The following is a 21909-nucleotide window of genomic DNA, read 5'->3' as shown; positions in this document are numbered from 1 at the left end:
GCTAAATGGATTCTTAATTTCCAAGAGGTTAGAAGACTAACAGATTTATAGAGGAATGTAGAGTTGAGGTTACAAACCGATCAGCCATGATTTTATTGAATAGTGGAACAGGCTCAAAGTACCAAGGGACCCACTCTTGTTCCTTGTTTGTATATTTTCTACCTCCCACCCTTTTTGAATAGAGAACATATATTTGCAACTTCATAGTCTGATAGAACCTTTCCTGAATCTAGGAATCTTTTTGAAAATTAATACCAATGTATTTACTATCACATTAGCGATCTCTTCAAAGCTTAGGATGAAGTCCATCTGGACTCATACAATTGCTAAAGTGCGGAAGCAGGCCATTTAGCCCATCAAGTCTACACCAACCCTCCAAAAAGCATCTCACCAAGACCCACTCCCTACCCTGTCCTTGTAACCCTGCATTTCCCATGGCTAATCCACCAAACCTACACATCTTTGGACTGTAGGAGGAAACCAGAGCAACCAGAGGAAATTGATGCAGACATAAGGAAAATGTGGAAGCTCCAAGCAAAGGCTAGAATTGAACCTGAGTCCCTGGCACTGCAAGGCTGTAGTGCTAACCATTGAGCCACCCATAGGCTCAGAGGTGTATCAGCCCACAGCTCTATCAGTTTGCTTAGTACCATTTCCCTCCTTATTATACACAGCACTGAGGCAGCTGCTGAGGAGGAAAATATTTGGAGAGCACTCTCTAATGATTATGTTAACAATGGCAGAAAGTAAAAAATGTGGTAAAACTATTATTCTAATTCTCACTTTAGGAACTACAGTAATGCGCATGACAGCTTTTGATGCAGATGACACCAATACAGACAATGCAGTTCTGCGCTACAGCATCATTAAACAGACACCAGAGACACCATCTCCAAACATGTTCTACATAGACCCAGAGAAAGGAGACATTGTCACTGTAGTGCCACCTTCAATCTTAGACCGAGAGGTGAGTGAAAAGTCTATCATTGATTGTCGTGTTTATGTATTCAGTGTTTTACTGTTGAACTGATCTCTGTGTGATTTAAATAAAGATTTTTCTTTCATATGGCTATCATATTAAAAGATCTGTTTCATATAATAAAAGAAATCAATGAAAGCCATGTAGCAAGCAGCTCCAGCACAAAGCCCATTCACAGGAAATATATGAAGATGATAAAACCATAATCATCAGTAACACTGCTCATGATGAACCATTGTCTTTCAGATATTAAAAACAACAAGGTCTGTAATATTGATGAGGTTCAATTGCAACATTAATTCAACAATATAATTTATCTCGAGAGTACCATATAATTTGTTTTGTTTGTAATGTTAGTTGTACTTATCCTCATATTTCTCTTCTTCAGTCAGATAATACAGTGTACTAAGTTGACTTCTGCATGATGTTGCTCAGTAGATTGGCAGAACGTAAATGACTAGAATAGATCATCTCGCTGTGTAATCATCTTCCTGTGAAATGTCGTGCTGCACTAATGCAAAATTGCCAAGGACTGGTGTAAGTCTTGAGTGGAAGATTACCAAGTCCAAATGTCAGCCTTAACAACAGCTCTGTACCTCTGCTCACAGTTCCATTCCTGTTTGCAGTCATTGACTCATGGTGAACAAGACTGTTCACAGCCTCAGTATCCAACACAATCTTGATCCCATATCTTGTCCATTGCAAAGGCCACAGAGTTTCATCTCCGTAATGTTACTTACCTTCAACTTACTTCTGCTAAAATTACAGAGAGGAGAAAGTGAGGATTGCAGGTGCTGGAGATCAGAGTCAAAAAGTATGGTACTGGAAAAGCACATCCAATCAGGCAGCATCCAAGGAGCAGGAGAGTTGATGTTTCAGGCATAAGCCCTTCATCAGAAACTCTACTGACCACATTCTATATGGTACAGACTCAGACTCATTGGTTATGTGTTTCTTCACTAATCCGCAGTGGATGTTGGCCTGCACAATTTAGAATTGAAATTCAAAACCATATATTTAAATTCCTTCATATTCTCCATCAATCTGTAACCCCATTGAACCCTTCTGTACCTTTGTCTTTATTTGGATACATTTTTCCATTGCCTAACTCAAAGTTTTAACCATCTAAGCTGTGTGCTCTGGAGAGTTTATCCTCTCCTTGAAAGATATTCCTGAATAGTAAAGTCTTGAACCAAATATGACATCCTCTGAAAGTATTCTTCTTTAACTTGAAGGTCATTTCTTTGATTATGCCACTATGGACTGCTTGGAATCTTCCCCATTTTAAAAGTGCTATACAAATGGAATTTGGTTATAGATGCTATAGGAAGGAGAGGAAGGGGGGCAAGATGGGGAAGGGGAGTGGTGTTTTCGATTGGGGATAACCTTGTGGCTGTATTAGGGAGGATATTGCTGGGAATACATCCAGAATAGTTATTTGAGTGGAACTGAGAGTTAAGAAAGGGATGATGACCTTATTGGGATTGTATGAAAGACCCCACAGTAGTCAGTGGGAAATTGAGAAACAAATTTGTAAGGAGACCTGAGTCATCTGTAAGAATAATAGCATGGTAATGGTAGGGGATTTTTACTTTTCACACATAGACTGGGACTGCCATAGTGTTAAGGGCCTTGATGGAGAAGACCTTATCAAGCGTGTGCAAGAAAATTTTCTGATTCTGTATGTGGATGTACCAACTAGAGAAAGTTGAAAACGTGACCTACTCTTGGGAAATAAGGTAGAGCTGGTGACTGAGGTGTCTGTGGGGGAGCACTTTGGGGCCAGTGACCCTGAATCTATTAGTTTTAAAATAGCAATGGAAAGGATAGACCAGATCTAAAGGTTAGCGCTCTAAATTGGAGGAAAGCCAATTTTGGCAGTATTAGGCAAAAACTTTCAAAAGTTCATTGGGGGCAGATGTTTTCAGGTAAAGCGTTGGCTGCAAAATGTGGAGTCTTCAACAATGAGATAACAAGAGTACAGAGACAATATGGTCCTGTTAGGATGAAAGGAAATGCTGGTAGATTAGAGAATGCTGGAATAGTGGTAAGGAAAAGGCAGGGAGCTACAGACAAGTGAGCCTGACATCGGTGGTGGGAAAGTTGTTGGAGGGATTCCTGAAGGACAGAATTTACATGTATTTGGAAAGGACTGATTTGGGATAGTCAACATGGCTTTGTGCATGGGAAATCATGTCTCACTAACTTAAGTTTTTTGAAGAAGTAACAAAGAGGATTGATGAGGGCAGAGTAGTAAATGTTATTTATATGGATTTTCAGTAAGGCGTTTGAATGAAGTTCTTCATGATAGACTGGTTAACAATGTTAGACCAAATAGAATATAGGAGAACTAGCCATATGAATACAGAACTGGCTTGAAGGTAGAAAACAGAAGGTGGTGGTGAAGGGTTGCTTTTCAGACTGGAGGCCTGTGGCCAGTGGTGTGCCCACAAGCATTGATGCTAAGCCCCCTACTTTTCGTCATTTATATAAATGATTTGGATGTGAACATAGGAGATTTAGTTAAGTTTGTAGATGACACCAAAATTGGAGGTGGAGTGGACAACAAAGCAGGCTACCTCAGAGTACAATGGGGTCTCGATCAGATGGGCCAATGGTCCGAGGAGAGGCAGATGGAGCTTAATTTAGCTAACTGGGATGTGGTGCATTTTGGAAAAGCAAATCAGGGCAGGACTTATACACCAAATGGTAAGGTCATGGGGAGTGTTGCTGAACAAAAAGACCTTGGAGAGCAGGTTCATAATTCCTTGAAAGTAGAGTTTCAGTTAGACAGGATAGTGAAGAAGGCATTTGGTATATTTGCTTTTCTTGGTCAGAGCATTGAGTATAGGAGTTGGAAGGTCTTGCTGTGATTCCCACACATTGATTAGTCCACTTTTAGAATACTGCATGCAATTCTGGTTTTCCTGCTATAGGAAGGATGTTGAGAAACTTGAAAGGGTTCAGGAAAGATTTACAAAGATGTTGCAAGGGTTGAAGGGCTTGAGCTATTCGGAGAGGCTGGATATTCTGGGGCTAATTTCCCTGGAGTGTAGAAGCCTGAGGGGTGACCGTATAGAGGTTTATAAAAACATGAACATGGATGGGGTAAATAAGACAAGGTGTTTTCCCTGGTGTGGGGAGTCCAAAACTGGAGGGAATAGGTTTAAAGTGAGAGGGAAAAGATTTGAAAGAGACCTAAAGGGCAACGTTTTCACACAGAGGGTGTTGTGTGTATGAAATGAGCTGCCAGAGGAAGTGGTGGAGGCTGGTACAATTCCAACACTTAAAAGGCATCTGGATGGGTATATGAATAGGAAGGTTTTCTAGAGATATAGTCTGAATGTTGGTAAATGGGACTAAATTTATATGTGGTCAGCATGGGTGAGTTGGACTGAAGGGTCTGTTTCTGTGCTGTACATTTCTCTGACTCTATGTTGTTATGGTTTACCATTTGAGGTTTTATGTCTCATTACGCATTGTAAACAATTTGTATTAACATTGATTAGAAAACAAATCAGTCAGATTTTGACTTGACCAAAATAAAATGTAAGAAAAGGCATTGTCTGAAGGCTAAATATTTTAGCTTTTCTGGTGAAGTGTGAGTTATGTTTAGCTTTTTGCTAGTCCAGTGAAATTTCTTGCCATATCTGACTAAATGCATTTTATTAACTACCTACCCCAGACATTTCACATCCCTCACGTTTGGTTCTATCCCCATTGTCTATCACGCACCATTCCAAACTCACCATTCTGCTGAAAGACTGGCATCCCTTGTCCCTATGACATCTTTAAGAGTCTGGTGTGCAACCAGTCAAGCATTTTCAGTCAAGAGCTGCCATGCACAGTTCCTTGGCTTTAGCAGACAAGGGGAGACATGTGCCCCACTTTGCAGGCAGCACCTGGGAGCTTGGTTTTGGAGGCTGTACGGGGTGATGCAGCCACAGGCCTGATCTGATGTTGCCACCTAGGTCATTGCAGTCTAATCTGTTTTGAAGAAACAACCAACTGTACAGTAAGAATGTCAAGGACCTTCTCTCCTCTGCCACCATCTTCTCTCTGACGCCTCACACTCATGCTCTCTCTGCTACTATACCCAGCTTCCACCAAGGCCCAAGTTCTTCCACTCTCACTAGTGCCTTCAACATCTTCCCCGCTCAGTCACCCTCCCAAAGTCCCATCAACTCGAACGCAGCTCTCCTATGTGGTCTCTGTGCTGCCTACTTGCCTCCTGACTTAATGGGCACACCTTCTCACCTGCAGTAAAAATGGCAACTGTGCCATCCAATTTCATCTCCCTTAATCCCTGCCTTGGTCTCATTCCAGGAGGAAAGCAGCCCACAATGGGGCTGAAAGAGTCCAGACAAATGATAGGCTGCCTGACTCACAGCTCCTCCGTCGTTTTGTGGGACCATATTGAATTTGACTGCTCTAAGCAGCTTATTGATAGTGTCCAATCTCCTGGGCTGGTATCACTGGCTGCCTTGACTTACTGTACTCTGTGATTTGAGCTTCGAATACCTGGCTGATGGGACAAATTGCAAAAAGTCAGGGCATCAAAAGGATGCTGTGAGCATCCAGGATAGATTCAGAGTGAGTGAGTGTTCAGACTGTCAGTGAACTGCCTGCAGATGCAGCCATGAGTCCGTGAGCTGGGTGCATGTCCCTGACTGCATAGAGTCCTTGCAGCAGCATTAAGATGATAGTTGATGGTGGAGCTCGAGGGTCAGAATTGAAGTGTGGAAGTCTCCATAAATGGATTAAAGATGTGATGTGAGGATTCTTCAAGGCTGGGACGTGTCAGATGCCAGTGTCTGTGATATGGAGTGTATGTGGCTGGTGCCCTGGGAATGTGCCCTGAGATATTATCACTTAGTGCCCAGAATGGAGGTCCTTTGGAACAAGTGATGAGCTGAAGTTGCAAGGCACCACATACATGACTTCCATGCTGAGAATGCTTGCCATGTAATGTGTTCAGTGCATTTGGTGAGGTAGGAAGTTGAATATGAATGAGACAAGTTGCAGCATCAATAAGATGTTTAACAAGCCACTGTTCCCCTTCATGAGCATTTCACTGCTCTCTAGTGAGAAACTTGCCTCACTACTTGGCAAAAACATAAAAGATGGAGCTTGATATTTCCAACTTTGAGATAATCCTTGCAGGATTTCTTGTCTGATTCTGCCTCCAATATCATCATAGCTCATATTGCTCAGATTCCTATAAGGTGGTAACCTTCATTCTTTATCTTTTTACTGTTTTATGACCCCAGCTGATGCTATCACTGGACAGGTCAGATCTCAGACTGACATCTGGCTTGATAGATCATGGATTTTTGATGATATTTAACAATAAAGCAAGTTTATTATATAAAATAAATGAAAATATGAAATAAACCAAATACTTTATATATAGCACAAGGTTCAAGATTTTGAAAGTCAGATACCATTCCATTTATCACAACAGCACCTGTCACCAGAGAAAGTTCCCTTTTGTATCAACTTAATAGGGTTTAACTGTTGCTTCAATTTCAGATTCAATTTCTGATAATCTCTTCTTTGAGTTTTTATATAACTGAGCTTAGAATCTCTCGGTTTCAAATTTCTTCTTCAGCATTTTAATCAAACACTTTTGGTCTGCCCGAATCTTTCAAAGTAAACCTATTCTTAACATTTTTAAATGATCTCCCTTCTTTGGGAGAAACTGTTTTCCACATCCAGCTTCAGCTGTGTCTCACACAAATGGAAATCAAAGTTTTCTTCAAACCATATGTATTTCCCTGAAGCTAATTAAAGATCTCTCTAACTGAAGCCTAATGCAATACATTATTAAAAATAAAGAACTGAAGATACTGGAAATCTGAAACATAAACAAAAATAGCTGTAGAATTTCAGAGATCTGGTAGCATCTTTGTAAAGAAAGCTGAATTAACCTGAGTTCTGAAGAAGAGTCACTGGACCCAAAACTTAACTCAGCTTTCTCTCTACAGATGCTACCACACCTGCTGAGTTTCTCCAGCAATTTCTGTTTTTGTTTTGTTGTTGCATTTGTTTCTTTTGTTCGCTTATAAATGCTCTCCAAATGTGGACATATTCCCATTAGATTCTGAGAATTATACCTCTCAATCTGGTTTTCTTTAACAATCCATGGCTTCAGAAGCCTTCCAAGTCGATTTTTAAATCCCTTCATGCACATACAGAGCAAATCCCATATGTCAGTCAAAATCCAAACTCAAAAGTAAATAACACTAAATCACAGTCCTGACATCATATCTGCTTGCGAAGAATGGAAATGTATCTTTTAATTACTCATCAAAGCTTATTGTTACACTATTCCTGTGTCATGTTAACAGTAGCAGCATATCCATATTTAAGAATTAAGTAGCCATGATATTTTAGTTGTCCATGAGCACTGTATCATGTGTTGCCCATCATGTGTCCTGTCATTGAAGTGTCTACAGTACCACTTTTTTTCTGTGCTCATGAATGATTTTCTAATCATAGGTAGTTCTTCTATGAAGCAATAGTTGCATCCCTGTGCAAGCACATGTTCTGGGAAAATTGCATGTTAGAAACAGCGCTCAAAGTGTTGGTGATGTAATCACATTACAGCCAACCCACGTTTTAAAAGTTTGTGCTTTAGAAACAGTGTCCCTAATTCATCAATCGTGTAACAGTGAATTCTTATTAACGAAACGTGCGTATTAGTAGAATGACCTGTATGCAGTTGGGAATTTAAGTTTCAAATAAATAAGTTCTAGTCATGTATTTCCTCCAGAAATAATCAAAGGATTAAGGGCCATATAAATTGCAGTTCCTTCCATGTTGTTATTGCTTTAAATCTCAAAATAAAGTAGAGCAATCTCAAGACACAATGTCACTCTCTCCAATGTGCAATTTTTTTTTGACATGTGGTCAGGTTTTTTTAGTAAATAACAGACATGCCTTTTGAACTCCATCTTGTCATCTTGGAGGAAAACAGCCCCTACATTGATGTTGCTGGTACCAGTAGCCAGTTTAATTGTTTTCTCACAATCTGGCACAGCTAAAGCCAATGCGATTGTCAGCACAGCGGTCAGATTTTCAAAGGCAGTTTGACACTCTGGTATCCATTCTAATTTCCTGTCTTCCTTCAACACCTTTGTTCAAAGTACACCATAACGCTGAAATTCTATTCAAACTTACAATAAATTTAATTCATGACAACATCGTGCAAAAGTTTGCATTTTGTCTTATGTATGGGAAAATCCAAAATAGGTCATAGTTTCACTTCACTTCTCTCAGCACAGCTTGGCCCTATCCCAAAGAATAGGCCAAGTTATTTGTCTTTGCTTTTGCAGATTCACTCTTAGGTAGGTTTAAACCAATTGTTTTTTGTAATTGATCAAACAGTTTAGTCAAGTCATATAAATGTTCTTCCTAGCTTTGGCTAAAACAACGAAATCATTGATTGAAACAGCATAGTTATATAGTCCTTCAATAGGTTATTGGTTAATCATTGGAACATCACTGGTGCATTGTTTGTTCAAAACAGCACATCTTTGTATTGATTACATCTACCAGGTATTATAGAAGGCAATATATCTTTGGCTATATCAGCAAACATAACTCACCAATATTCCTTTAGCCATTCAAATTTTGTGATATAACTTTTGTGATAAATTTTGCGTGTCCAATTCATTCAAAGGCACTCTGGAATCCATTCAAGTCCCCTGCCTTCCATTAACAATTTTGCTAAAAGTACAGCAACAATGTTGACATTCTGTTCAAACTCACACTAAGTTCTCCAATCTTGGAAAAGGATATAAATTCACTTTTATTATCACGTTGACATTGCGATAATCAGTACAAAACCTTTGTGATCCATCTGGCTGGCACCACCATGATAGATAAACTCTAGGTATTGTGACTCAGTTCAATCATGTTATTGTCTGTCATTAATTTAACCTCTTATCTTAGTTGAGATTTGAGATCTCTTTGGATTGATTCTATAAGGCTGTTATTTTATAGGTGACGCACCTCTCATGTTAACATCATTAACATCCAAAACAGTTTTCCTTGGCCAATTCCTGAAAATTAATTTATGATTCTCTAATAATCTTCATAAGTTATTTCAGTAGGTTACTGGATGATAAAATAGTATGCCATCTGAACTTCAAAGCACTTCTATATTATCCAGTTTGTATGCTGGAGAGTTACCTTTTGAATTCACAATGTCTGATTAATTCTCGAACTGTTCCAGAATTTACATTTCATCTCTTCTTTCATTTTCCTCATGACTATTATCTTTGTCATCATATTGTTTTAACATGTTAATGTGCCGTTCCTCTGTCTGGACAACTCACTCCATAATTAGCACACAACATCAGGTTATAGCCCAACAGGACTATGATCCTGCCCCACTAGCTACCTGATGAAGGGCAGCGCTCTGGTAGCTTGTACTTCCAAATAATCCTGTTGGACTATAACCTGGTGTTGTGTGATTTTTAACTTTGCCCACCCCAGTCCAATACTGGCACCTCCCTATCATACATAATTAGCATCATTTTGTTTTGTTTTTTTGAATTCAGAAGGTCCAGTGACCCTGTACTTTATGGTTTTCCATAGTCAGCAGAACTAATGCATTGGCTCTAGCATTAACTTTTTGAACTTTGGCCTTTTTAATAGCTGTAGTTTTCATTTTTTATTGAACCCTTCAAATGCATGTTTAGCCAAAATGCATGTTTAGACTTAATTCAATTTCTCTTTGAAACTTGAAACAGAAGTTGGGAGGAAAGACTCTGAGCAAGTGAGATCATTAATGCATTCACACTTCAGAGTACAAATAAATTCACCAAATTATTCTAAACATTGATTATTTATAAATTTTATCAAGGCATAGTGAGTAAGAAATTACAGTGAGTAAGAAATAAAAAGACCTGACAAGACAAAGATCTCAAAAATCTCAATCAGCATCATTTTTATTTCAATAAGACAGATTATGATGGCAACTATAGATAAGACATCAGGCATATTGCATTAATATTATGAGCAAAAACTAAATTATTAAGTGCTTAATATCTGTATTTGTGTGAGAGCATAACTCTTACATAATAGTTTACCTAATAACGATCAGAATATGTGAACTGTGCAATAAATTAAGCCAATACTTCAAAGAGTCAACAGGAATCATTTAATTATTGATTTTTGAAGCATTTTCCAGGATTGACCAAAAGAACCAGTGCTGCTATTTACAATAAATTAATGAAATTTGTTCTAATTGGATGTGGTTCACTATACCACAATCTCTCCATGCTTTTGTCCTCAGGTTTGAAATCACTTCGACAATTCATGTTTTACATAGACATAGAACATTACAGCGCAGTACTGGCCCTTCAGCCTTCAATGTTGCGCTGCCCTGTCATACTAATCTGAAGCCCATCCCACCTACACTATTCCATGTACGTCCATATGCCTGTCCAATGACGACTTAAATGCACTTAAACTTGGCGAATCTACCACCATTGCAGGCAAAGCATTCCATATCCTTACTACTCTCTGAGTAAAGAAACTACCTCTGACATCTGTCTTATATCTATTTCCTCTCACTTTAAAGTTGTGTCCCCTACTGTTTGCCCTTCCCATACTTGGAAAAAGGCTCTCTCTGTCCACCCTATCTAACCCTCTGATTATCTTGTATGTCTCTATTAAGTCATCTCTCAATCTTCTTCTCTCTAACGAGAACAGCCTCGCCAACATTTTCATTTTCTATAGTGAACACTGTCATCGAGTCATAGAGTCATAGAGAAGTACAACATGGAAACAGACCTTTCGGTCCAACCCGTCCATGCCGACCAGATATCCCAACGCAATCTAGTCCCACATGCCAGCACCCGGCCCATATCCCTCCAAACCCTTCCTATTCATATACCCATCCAAATGCCTCTTAAATGTTGCAATTGTATCAGCCTCCACCACATCTTCTGGCAGCTCATTCTATTCACGTACCACCCTCTGCATGAAAAAGTTACCCCAGGTCTCTTTTATATCTTTCCCCTCTCACCCTAAAACTATGCCTTCTAGTTCTGGATTCCCTGACCCCAGGGAAAAGATTTTGCCGATTTATCCTATCCATGCCCCTCATAATTTTGTAAACCATTAAAAGGTCGCCCCTCAGCCTCCAACACTCCAGGGAAAACAGTACCAGCCTGTTCAGCCTCTCCCTGTAACTCAGATCCTCCAACCCTGGCAACATCCTTGTAAATCTTTTCTGAACCCTTTCAAGTTTCACAACATCTTTCCGATAGGAAGGAGACCAGAAATACATGCAATATTCCAACAGTGGCCTAACCAATGTCCTGTACAGCCGCAACATGACCTCTCAACTCCTGTACTAAATAGTCTGACCAATAAAGGAAAGCATACCAAACGCCTTCTTCACTATCCTATCAACCTGCGACTTTAAGGTCTCTTTGATCAGCAACACTCCCTAGGACCTTACCATTAAGTGTATAAGTCCTGCTAAGATTTGCTTTCCCAAAATGCAGCACCTCGCATTTATATGAATTGAACTCCATCTGCCACTTCTCAGCCCATTGGCCCATCTGGTCCAGATCCTGTTGTAATCTGAGGTAACCTTCTTCGCTGTTCACTACACCTCCAATTTTGGTGTCATCTGCAAACTTATTAATTGTACCTCTTATGCTCGCATCCAAATCATTTATGTAAATGACAAAAAGTAGACGGCCCAGCACCGATCCTTGTGGCACTCCACTGATCACAGGCCTCCAGTCTGAAAAACAACCCTCCACCACCACCCTTTTCTACCTTTGAGCCAGTTCTGTATCCAAATGGCTAGTTCTACCTGTATTCCATGATATCTAACCTTGCTAATTAGTCTCCCATTGGGAACCTTGACGAAGGCCTTACTGAAGTCCATATAGATCACATCTATGGCTCTGCCCTCATCAATCTTTTTTGTTACTTGATCAAAAAACTCAATCAGGTTTGTGAGACATGATTTCCCACGCACAAAGCACTATCCCGACTCAGTCCTTGCTTTTCCAAATACATGTACATCCTGTCCCTCAGGATTTCCTCCAACAACTTGCCCACCACCTAGGTCAGGCTCACTGGTCTATAGTTCCCTGGTTTGTCTTTACCACCCTTCTTAAACAGTGGCACCACGTTTGCCAACCTCCAGTCTTCTGGCACCTCACCTGTGACTATCAATGATTCAAAAAGCTAGAGGCCCAGCAATCACTTCTCTAGCTTCCCTGTCGAAAAATATGTATTTAGTGCTTCCCCTATCTCCTCTGACTCCACACACAACTTCCCACTGTTATCCTTGATTGGCGCTAATTTAACTCTCGTCATTCTTTTATTCCTTAAATACCTATAGAAAGCCTTAGGGTTTACCCTGATCCTATCCACCAACAACGTCTCATGTCTCCTCCTGGCTCTTCTGAGCTCTCTTTTTAGGTCTTTCCTGACTTCCATGTAACCCTCAAGCGCCCTAACTGAGTTTTCACGTCTTGACCTAACATAAACCTTCTTCTTCTTCTTGCCCAGGGATTCCACTTCCTTAGTAAAGCACAGCTCACACGTTCTATATCTTCCTCCCTGCCTGACAGATACATACTTATCTAGGACACACAGGAGCTTTTCCTTGAATAAGCTCCACATTTTTAATGTGCTCATCCCCTGCAGTATCCTTCCCCATTCTACGCTTCCTAATTGCATCATAATGTCCCTTCCCCCAGCTGTAACTCTTGCTCAGTGGAGTACACCTATCCCTTTCCATCACTAAAGTAAACCTGACAGAATTGTGATCACTGTCTCCAAAGTGCTCACCTGTTTTGTGGCAATATGTCTTTTTACTCACATGTAATCCCTAGCTCAGAATAGTGATGTTGACGAGTCCAGCTTTCTCTCCATCATATGGATGAGCAGGAAATTCCCCTCTCTCGTCAGTGGACATTGACACTAATAAACCTGCTTGACAGCATTACAAAGGCATATTTTTTTGGCCGTCAAGTCTTGGGGTTCAACTCAATCCCAGAGCTTCCACCTCAAAGAGGGATAGTAATTCTGGCATGTTGACTATCACTCTAATTCAATCCATTCTTAATGGAAGAATTTTTAACTTATTATTATTCTGTGTCAATTGTTTGGTTGATGTCAATTCTTGGCTCGTTTCTGGTTAATATCAAATCTTGCAACAAATCTTGTGGGCGGCACGGTGGCACAGTGGTTAGCACTGCTGCCTCACAGCGCCTGTAGACCCGGGTTCAATTCCCGACTCAGGCGACTGACTGTGTGGAGTTTGCACATTCTCTCCGTGTCTGCGTGGGTTTCCTCCGGGTGCTCCGGTTTCCTCCCACAGTCCAAAGATGTGCGGGTCAGGTGAGTTGGCCAAGCTAAGTTGCCCGTAGTGTTAGGTAAGGGGTAAATGTACGGGTATGGGTGGGTTGCGCTTCGGCGGGTCGGTGTGGACTTGTTGGGCCGAAGGGCCTGTTTCCACACTGTAAGTCTAATCTAAATATCATCCCCTTCATTATTTGCCCATTCTCCTTTTGAAAGCTTTGATTAAAAATATATCTATAATACACGGGTAGTTTTTCACATAGAAAGGTTTCCCTATATTGCCTCTGGTTATCTTGTGAATTGTTTTCGTTCTGACTTTGACTCTTCCACTATTTATAAACTCTCCTAAAAAGCAGTGGAGTTGGTTATCACATTTCTACTTACGGGCTTTGGATAATTGAGCGGGTGATGTACACATCTTTGGCACTACCCTGATTTCCGATCTATTAAAATTGACCACTAGAGTTGAGCTCTGTTATGCTCATGTAGCCCTTCCCATGTAATGTTCTTGTTTTTGCTGAGGCCAAACAGTCCTGTACACCCAGGTGCAGAAATGGTAAAATGTGCTTCATTTTTTTCCAATTTATTGTGATTCCAGCTGAGACCTTTTGCTGTAAGATTAATCAGCCCCTGTTGGCTCGGTTTTCCCTTGTTAATAACCATATTGTGTTTGTCACTGTGACAAGTGAAGATTTGGAAATGATTAGTGGCTGCAGGTGAACAGAGCCCTGTGGTTTCAATTTCCCCACATTGTTAATATTTTAAAATTCGAGAGGCATGGGTTCAAGTCCCACCTGCTCCAGAGGTGTATAATAACATCTCTGAACAGGTTAATTAGAAAAATCATTTAAATAGAAAGAAAAGCAATCCAGCCTTGACAGAAAAGGAGACCACTTTAAAATGACCACTGAGCACAAGTTACCTGTACATCATGTGGTCTATCATACTTCAAGCCTCACGCAATCTTTTCAGGTACAGTCTCAAATGGAAACATAACAAACCAATTCTAAAAAATGACCAGAATTAAAATTCCTGCTTACTTTTAAGGACACAAAATGGAGTTACTGTTAATAAATACTGGCGGCACAGTGGCCCAGTGGTTAGCACTGCTGCCTCACAGCACCAGAGACCCGGGTTCAATTCACGCCTCAGGTAACTGCCTGTGTGGAGTTTGCACATTCTCCCTCTGTCTGCATGGGTTTCCTCCAGGTCCTGCGGTTTCTTCCCACAGTCCAAGGTTAGTTGAATTGGCCATGCTAAATTGCCTGTAGTGTCAGGTGAAGGGGTAAATGTAGGGGAATGAGTCTGGGTGGGTTGCTCTTCGAGGGATCTTGTTGGGCCGAAGGGCCTGTTTCCACACTGTAAGTAATCTAATCTAATCTAAAAAAACCCTGCAGAAGCTGTAAATCAAAACCAAAAACAGGAGTTGTTGGAAAAGCTCAGCAGGTGAGGGATCACTGGACCCGATGTTGAGAAACGTTACCTCTGATTTCTCTTCACAGATGCTGCCTGACCTGCAGAGCGTTTCAGGCAACTGATTGAGTTAATTCAGTTAAACTCTTACCTTATAAAATAAGACATTACCCTGGAAAATCTGTTTATAAAATAGCACATCTAAGTACACAGAATCATGCCACATAGCTAATGTTTTCTAGATACAAACTTCTTTGAAAAGCAAGTCAATGGTCAAGGGTTGTTTTTCAGAATGAGGGCCTGTGGCCAGCAATGTACCACAAGGTGCTGGGTCCACTACTTTTCATCAGTTATATAAATGATTTGGATGTGAGCATAAGAGGTACAGTTAATAAGTTTGCAGATGACACCAAAATTGGAGGTGTAGTGGACAGCGAAGAAGGTACCTCAAATTACAATGGGACCTTGATCAGATGAGCCAGTGAGTTGAGGTGTGGCAGATGGAGTTTAATTTAGATAAATGCGAGGTGCTGCATTTTGAAAAACCACATCTTAGCAGGACTAATACACTTAATGGTAAGGTCCTAGGCAATGCTGCTGAACAAAGAGACCTTGGGGTGCAGATTTGCAGCTCCTTGAATGTAGAATTGCAGAATTGCAGGTAGATAGGCTAGTGAAGAAGGTGTTTGGTATGCTTTCCTTTATTGGTCAGAGTATTGAGTACAGAAGTTGGGAGGTCATGTTGCAGCTGTACAGGACATTGGCTCAGCTACTTTTGGAATATTGCATGCAATTCTGGCTTCCTTCCTATCGGAAAGATGTTGTGAAATGTGAAAGGAGTGAGAAAAGATTTACAATGATGTTGCCATGGTTGTAGGATTTGAGCTATAGGGAGAGGCTGAATGCGCTGGGGCTATTTTCCCTGGAGTGCCGGAGGCTGAGGGGTGACCTTATGGAGGTTTATATAATCACGAGGAGCATGGATAGGATAAATAGACAACGTTTTTTTTCCCTGGGGTGGGGGAGTCCAGAACTAGTGGGCATAGGTTTAGAATGAGAGGGAGAAGATATAAAAGAGACCTAAGGGGCAACGTTTTCACACAGAGGGCAGTACGCGTATGGTATGAGCTCCCAGAGGATGTGGTGGAGGCTAGTACAATTGCAACATTTAAAAGGCATTTGGATGGGTACATGGTTAGGAAGGGTTTGGAGGGATAAGGGCCAGGTGCTGGCTGGTGGGACTAGATTGGATTGGGATATCTGGTCGGCATGAGCGAGTTGGACTGAAGGGTCTGTTTCTATGCTGTTCATCTCTATGACTCTAATAGTAAAATTTCAGTGCATTGAAAGTTAGAAAAGGTATTCGAATCTTCAAAGTCCCTTAAGTTGACAGTGGTTGAAGTGTGAACGACTTCATGGTGTGTTCCACTACAGCAACAGACTTTCTGATCTTAATGGAGTTGTCTAGTTTAAATATTTAAACAGCAACATAATAATATACAAGTTAAATAGTATGATTAATAGGGTATTTCATTATTATCATCGTTGTTGGAAAATCCTGCAAGTTTCTCCAGTTAAAAAAAAAGTCTGTAAGACCCTTATCTGAGGAAGTTGTATAAATCATCCTGATCAACAGATCAACATTGACTCTGAGTAGGAATCCAGGTGAAAGCATAGGATGATGTTGTGCACGCAACAGTAGATTGGATTTATGCTACCATCAACTAATGCCTCTTACCATTGGTTATCTTTTAGCAATGCTATAATTTTCCTCAAACCTACTTTACCTTGGAGTGAAATATTTCAGAAGATCTTTGAATTCAGAACAATTGACAAAAAAGGTCAATAATCTCAAAGCTGCATTTTCATGGAACTTCTCTCCATTCTGAATTGTTCAAATTCAATCAATTGAAAGCTTTATGATTTATTTTCAAGCATCCTAGAACACCTTGGCATGTTAAAGGTATTATTTAAAAGCAAGTTGTCCTTCATTTTGTTTTGCCAAGGTTTGAACTGAAACAGAAGGAACTGATTTAGATTTCTTCAGATATTGTGTAATTTATTGCAAAAAAAAATTCAAGGTATTGATTGAAGTAGAATAGACTGGAAAAATGAACATATATAATTAAGCTGAGCTTAATGGAAGGAAAAAGGTGCCACTTTTTTTAAATTGACCATTTTTGTATTTACTAAAAAACAACTAAGTCCTGCCTTATTCACCAGAGAAAACAAAGCTGCCAACTACCAACCAGTAATCAATCACTAAAGAGATTATAACTGACCTGTCTACAATGCATTGTGGCTGACAAGGATACTGAGCCCTTAGGCTTACATCACTTGAATACGTCTGCTCCTCTCGACAGTGGAGCAAATGAATGGACACAAAGATCCACAGAGGTGCCCAGCCTTGTAAATAGAAATCATTTTAGAAGTAAAGATGTTAGAAATAAAAACCTAGGGAAATGCTGTGTGTGTGAGTGATTACTAGTGTTGGCATTTATCTGAGGAGTTATTGCTTCCAATGCCTTCTAATTTAGCAAATGGTATACAGCACTGTGTTTAGCATTGAACTGCAGCATGCAGCATTGTAACGTTTACGAACCATATAAATTTGTTGTCATGAGGTCTGGGAATTTATTCAACATGCTAAGTCTGTAGTGTCTCACGCACTATCTCATTAGTTGAATTTATCACTTAATTATTGTCTGCAATTGAATTACCATGAACTGATTTACTATTCTTTTTAACCCAGTTCTTTTCTTTTGGCTGTAGATCATTACAACCCCAATCTCTGTAACTTTTGTACGTAATTTGGAGCTTTAAATTTATTTCTTTAAACAAATATTGAGCCTTTTTTTCTTTTATTCTGTGCTGGGTTATCTAACACATTTGACTGCTGTTTTACAACTTTGAAATCAGAACTTTTTTTTACATTAAAACACATGACATGAGAGGGACTGCTTAAAGAGTAAACTGATGGGTAACTGCTAGAGCATAAAAGCATCTGGATAAGCTTGCTCGTTGTCAGAAGATTGAAAGGCTCTCACATATTCATAGGCTTCATCTTGAGATGGGTTCGCCTCCTCAAATCTCTTCTGTTTCAGACATAGTCCAAAAATGATACTGCTCACAGATACAAAAGTATACCATTCCTAATTTTCTTTCTCTCTGATAAATCCCTTCTAATCCCTCATTTTGCACTTCTATTATGAATCCAGAGACCTCACCTTTTAATACATGCACCACAACTACAAAGGATGGAATTTCACTTTTAGTGGCTCTAGCTCTTATTAACCATGAGTTTCACTTTCTGAGCATTATTGCATTTTATGTCATTTTTATTTGGATGCTTTAGGTCACTTTTTGAATTAGCCTTACAAACAAGTAGGAGCCACCTGGAATATGCCATGAGTGTGTTCTTCTTTCCAGCATGTGTATGTAATATGGAATCTGATTATTTATGATTAAATAAAGATTAAAGAAAAATGAAAATTGGTGGCCATGATCAGAAGTAAAATGGAAAACAAATTAGTGTTCTTATCAGAACACTAGCATTTTAAATTCAAAAGAATAATGGGTCTTTCCTTTTTGGGTAGGCACCCTTTATTAGTATTTGAAATAAAGAATCCTATCAAAGTGTTTTGCTGCCTTACTTTTTCTTAGATGATTGACCTCCTGTCCAACCCTGGTATTTTCTGATCTTTTCTTGCTATTCTTTGGTAACTTATGATTTTCTTTTCATTGTTAACAAATGTAGACTGCTTGTCATCCCTGTAAGAAGCTTGCTCTTACCAAAAGAAGCTGGAAAAACACAATCGCATGGGGTCCAATTCTCCACATGTAACAACACTGCTAATGATCAGGACATAACCTTTGCAAAAGCGGCTCATGCTGTCATTGCTCAGACTGGTCTGATGCGGGCCTTTGTTCCGCTCTCGCTCCCAGTGTTCAACCTGATCTTAAGTCACTTGAAAGCTACCAGAACTGCAAAGGAATCTGCAAGGGCAAAGTCTGCCTCTTCCATCTTGACTGCAGCAGTGTTTCAAAGTAAAATTAAAAGTGCTGTGTGAAAATCATGTTGCTACACATCAGAATAAATGACTGTGCTTTGAATGCTGAGACATAGTTCAAAAGAAGAAAAGAAAACAAGTTGGTTGTGGGACTTTGTGGAGAAGATAGGTTTACTATCAGAATTTTAGTTCAGAAATATAGTAATTGCAACCTCAAAATTGCCTCTTGGTCTATTATGGCTAAAACTGAGCTGAGCACTCTTATACTTTCAAATTGTTGGCTATGATAAGAACAAGTTCCATTCAGATTCTGAAGTGCACTGTTTCAATAAGAGCAATAGTCCGATTATTTTAAGCAAACTAATGCAATTGTTAAAAGGACAGATGGAGGAATTTCATACATTGGCTAATGTTTTCACTGCTAATATTGCACATTTTATATATTGGAGCTGCTACTTTCTTGATACTGAATTCTGATTACACTAGATATCAAAGGTCGAATTCTTACCATTGTTTTCAAAACCCTTTATAGCTTCATCACTTCCTATATTTGTCATTTCTCGACAGCTTTCTTGAGATATTGCTTCTCCAACTCTTGCTTCAGTGTCAGCTGCTTAGGCTTTGAAATCTGTCCCTCTACACCTCCGCCCACCCCCCATCTCTGCCTTCCTACCATGATTTCTTCCTTTAAGACATGCATACAACCTCACCCTTTGACCAAGCTTTCAACCATCTGTGTCCTTCTGTGACTTATTGTCTAATTTTGTTTTACAGTGCTCCTGTGAATTACCATGGGATATTTTATTGGTCAGGGCACTATATAAGTATAATTTGTTGCATCAGCCATGGCAATGAAATATCGCTTTGTGGGAATCATTGATAAAAAAAAGGGAAATAAACTATAAATCTATAAACCAATCATCAAAAATACCAAGTAACTAGATTTGCAATATCACAGGAGCATGGGCTTACCTGCTATATGGCATGATTTGAACGATTGCAACAATTAAAATCAAAGAAAATTTGTCTCATTGTATCTACTACCTTTTTCACAGTAAATGTTCAGTCTGGAAGGTAGATGTAAGAAATGACACAGAAGTACAGGCACAAAAGATGCACCTCATAGAAAGTTAGTCATTCCCTGCACAAGTACTCCAACTGCTTGGAGTGCATTCAGGTTATTTGCTTTACAGAAATTGTATTCCTCTGAGTCCTTAAGAACAAAAAAAAAATCAATGTGCACTATCATTAGATTTAATGGTAGCAGAATGCAGGTACGCACTTATCCTTTATTGAAGGAGCTATTATCATCTTGTAAAAAGGTGTTTCTAAAACAAAAATAAAGAGACTAGGCTTGGTGACTGAAGGGGTGGAAGGTCCATCAAATTATGCCAGTCTCTATATTCACTGCATTTATTGATGGCTGCATTTTTGAATAGTTGTAAAGATAAAATATAGATCCAATTTCTTTTAAAGTTTGAAATTATACCGGTCATGTAATACTGTAATTCACATTGAACTCACCTAAATATTCTTCTGATTGCAAGGCATCACAATAGGTTTACAATTCCACTTGCAGATAAAGAAGTTGGAATATTGTTCCATTGGAAATAGGAGAAGGCATGGTCTATTGCCCATTTGAGCTTGGTCTGTCATTGAAACATATTGCAGGTGATCTTCTGCCTCAGTGGCATCTTCACCACACTATCCTTATACTACTTCATATCTTCAACACCTAGAAATCTATTGAAATCTGTCCTGAATATATGAACTGACTAAACCTTCATAGCTCTGTGTGGAATGCAATCAGAGAAACCGTCACCTTGAAAGTGAATATTGCAGCCATCAAGCTACCAATTGATACAATTAGGCTGAAATTGAATGTAACTAATGTGCCTTAGTTGATCAGCAGGAGATCTCTTTGAGAGACTAAAGTTGAGAGTAGCAGAAAGAGGGGTTGAATTAGATATACTGGACATAAGGTTAAGCATCTCAAGAAAAGACAAGGCTGGGTGTTTGACCAAGTTATGAGAAAGTGCTTCCATTTTTATGGATTCCAGAACTACCATTGCTGCTGATTGTAGATTCTCCTGCCCGGAGATTTGATGTCAAGGTATGTCACACTTGTCTGTCTTGTGTCAATCTCGCACATTATCTGCATCCACTCTGTGATGTCCAGTATATCTAGTTCAACCCCTCTTTCTGCTACTCTCCACTTTAGCCTCTCTAAGAGATCTCTGCTGATCAACTTTGGCCAAATGGCTGTAATAATGACATTCAATTTTCTGCCTGTGACTTTGTAAAGTCTTTTTGCTCGACAAGTTTCTATTTATTTCTGTCATGGTTTGTAATTTTTTAACCACAAGTCTTAACATCCACATTTCAAATTCCAAAATCAGGGGTCATAAATATAAGATTGTCTGTAATAAACCAAAGAAGGAATTCAAGAGAACCAAGGTAACTGGAATGTAAGAGTAAAAAGTGAGGTCTGCAGATGCTGGAGATCAGAGCTGAAAATGTGTTGCTGGTTAAAGTGCAGCAGGTCAGGCAGCATCCAAGGAACAGGAAATTCGACGTTTCGGGCACAAGCCTTTCATTCCTGATGAAGGGCTTGTGCCTGAAACGTCGAATTTCCTGTTCCTTGGATGCTGCCTGACCTGCTGCGCTTTAACCAGCCACACATTTTAATCAGTAACTGGAATATAAGACTTCTACCACAAGAAGCGGCTGAAGTCTCATTATTACATTTGAGGGGAAACTTGATAATTTCCAGTGGGAGGAAAAAATAGAGAGATATGCTGATAGAGTTGGATGATATATGACAGAATCTTGCACTACTTCTGGGAATAGTTGGAAAGGTAGGCAGTGGAACTTAATTGAGCAAGAAGCCAAAACCCAAGAAGCTTGATGGCAGGCAGAAAGTTTGCAGTTGAGTTCTTGGAGCTTTAAAGGGGGGTTGTGGTTCCCAACAGCAAACATCGTGAAGTTCTTGACATGCATCTGTATGTCATACCTGCTCATTAAAAGGCCAGCTTACTCCAATTAGGTTCCCTTTCTCAACTAAGTTCTCTGTGAGCATACAACATGGACTTGATGATTTGTGATTGTATGGAATCTGCATGCAGTTAGTAAGGTATGCCACCTTCCTGGACTTTGCAGTTGCAG

At 39.7% G+C, this 21909-nt stretch overlaps 1 protein-coding gene across 1 annotated transcript in view; it reads left to right on the top strand.

Moving 5' to 3' along the window:
* The window catches only part of cdh13 (cadherin 13, H-cadherin (heart)), a 1093774-nt gene that overhangs the window by 767146 nt on the left and 304719 nt on the right, over positions 1 to 21909 (top strand). Inside the window, exon 7 of the mRNA XM_060837989.1 lies at positions 789 to 967. Coding sequence (XP_060693972.1) covers positions 789 to 967 — 179 coding nt within the window. The remainder of the gene's footprint in view (positions 1 to 788; positions 968 to 21909) is intronic.

The sequence above is a fragment of the Hemiscyllium ocellatum genome, chromosome 17 (genome assembly GCF_020745735.1).
Source record: "Hemiscyllium ocellatum isolate sHemOce1 chromosome 17, sHemOce1.pat.X.cur, whole genome shotgun sequence".
NCBI lineage: Eukaryota > Metazoa > Chordata > Chondrichthyes > Orectolobiformes > Hemiscylliidae > Hemiscyllium > Hemiscyllium ocellatum.
This window is presented reverse-complemented; position numbering and strand designations above follow the sequence as displayed.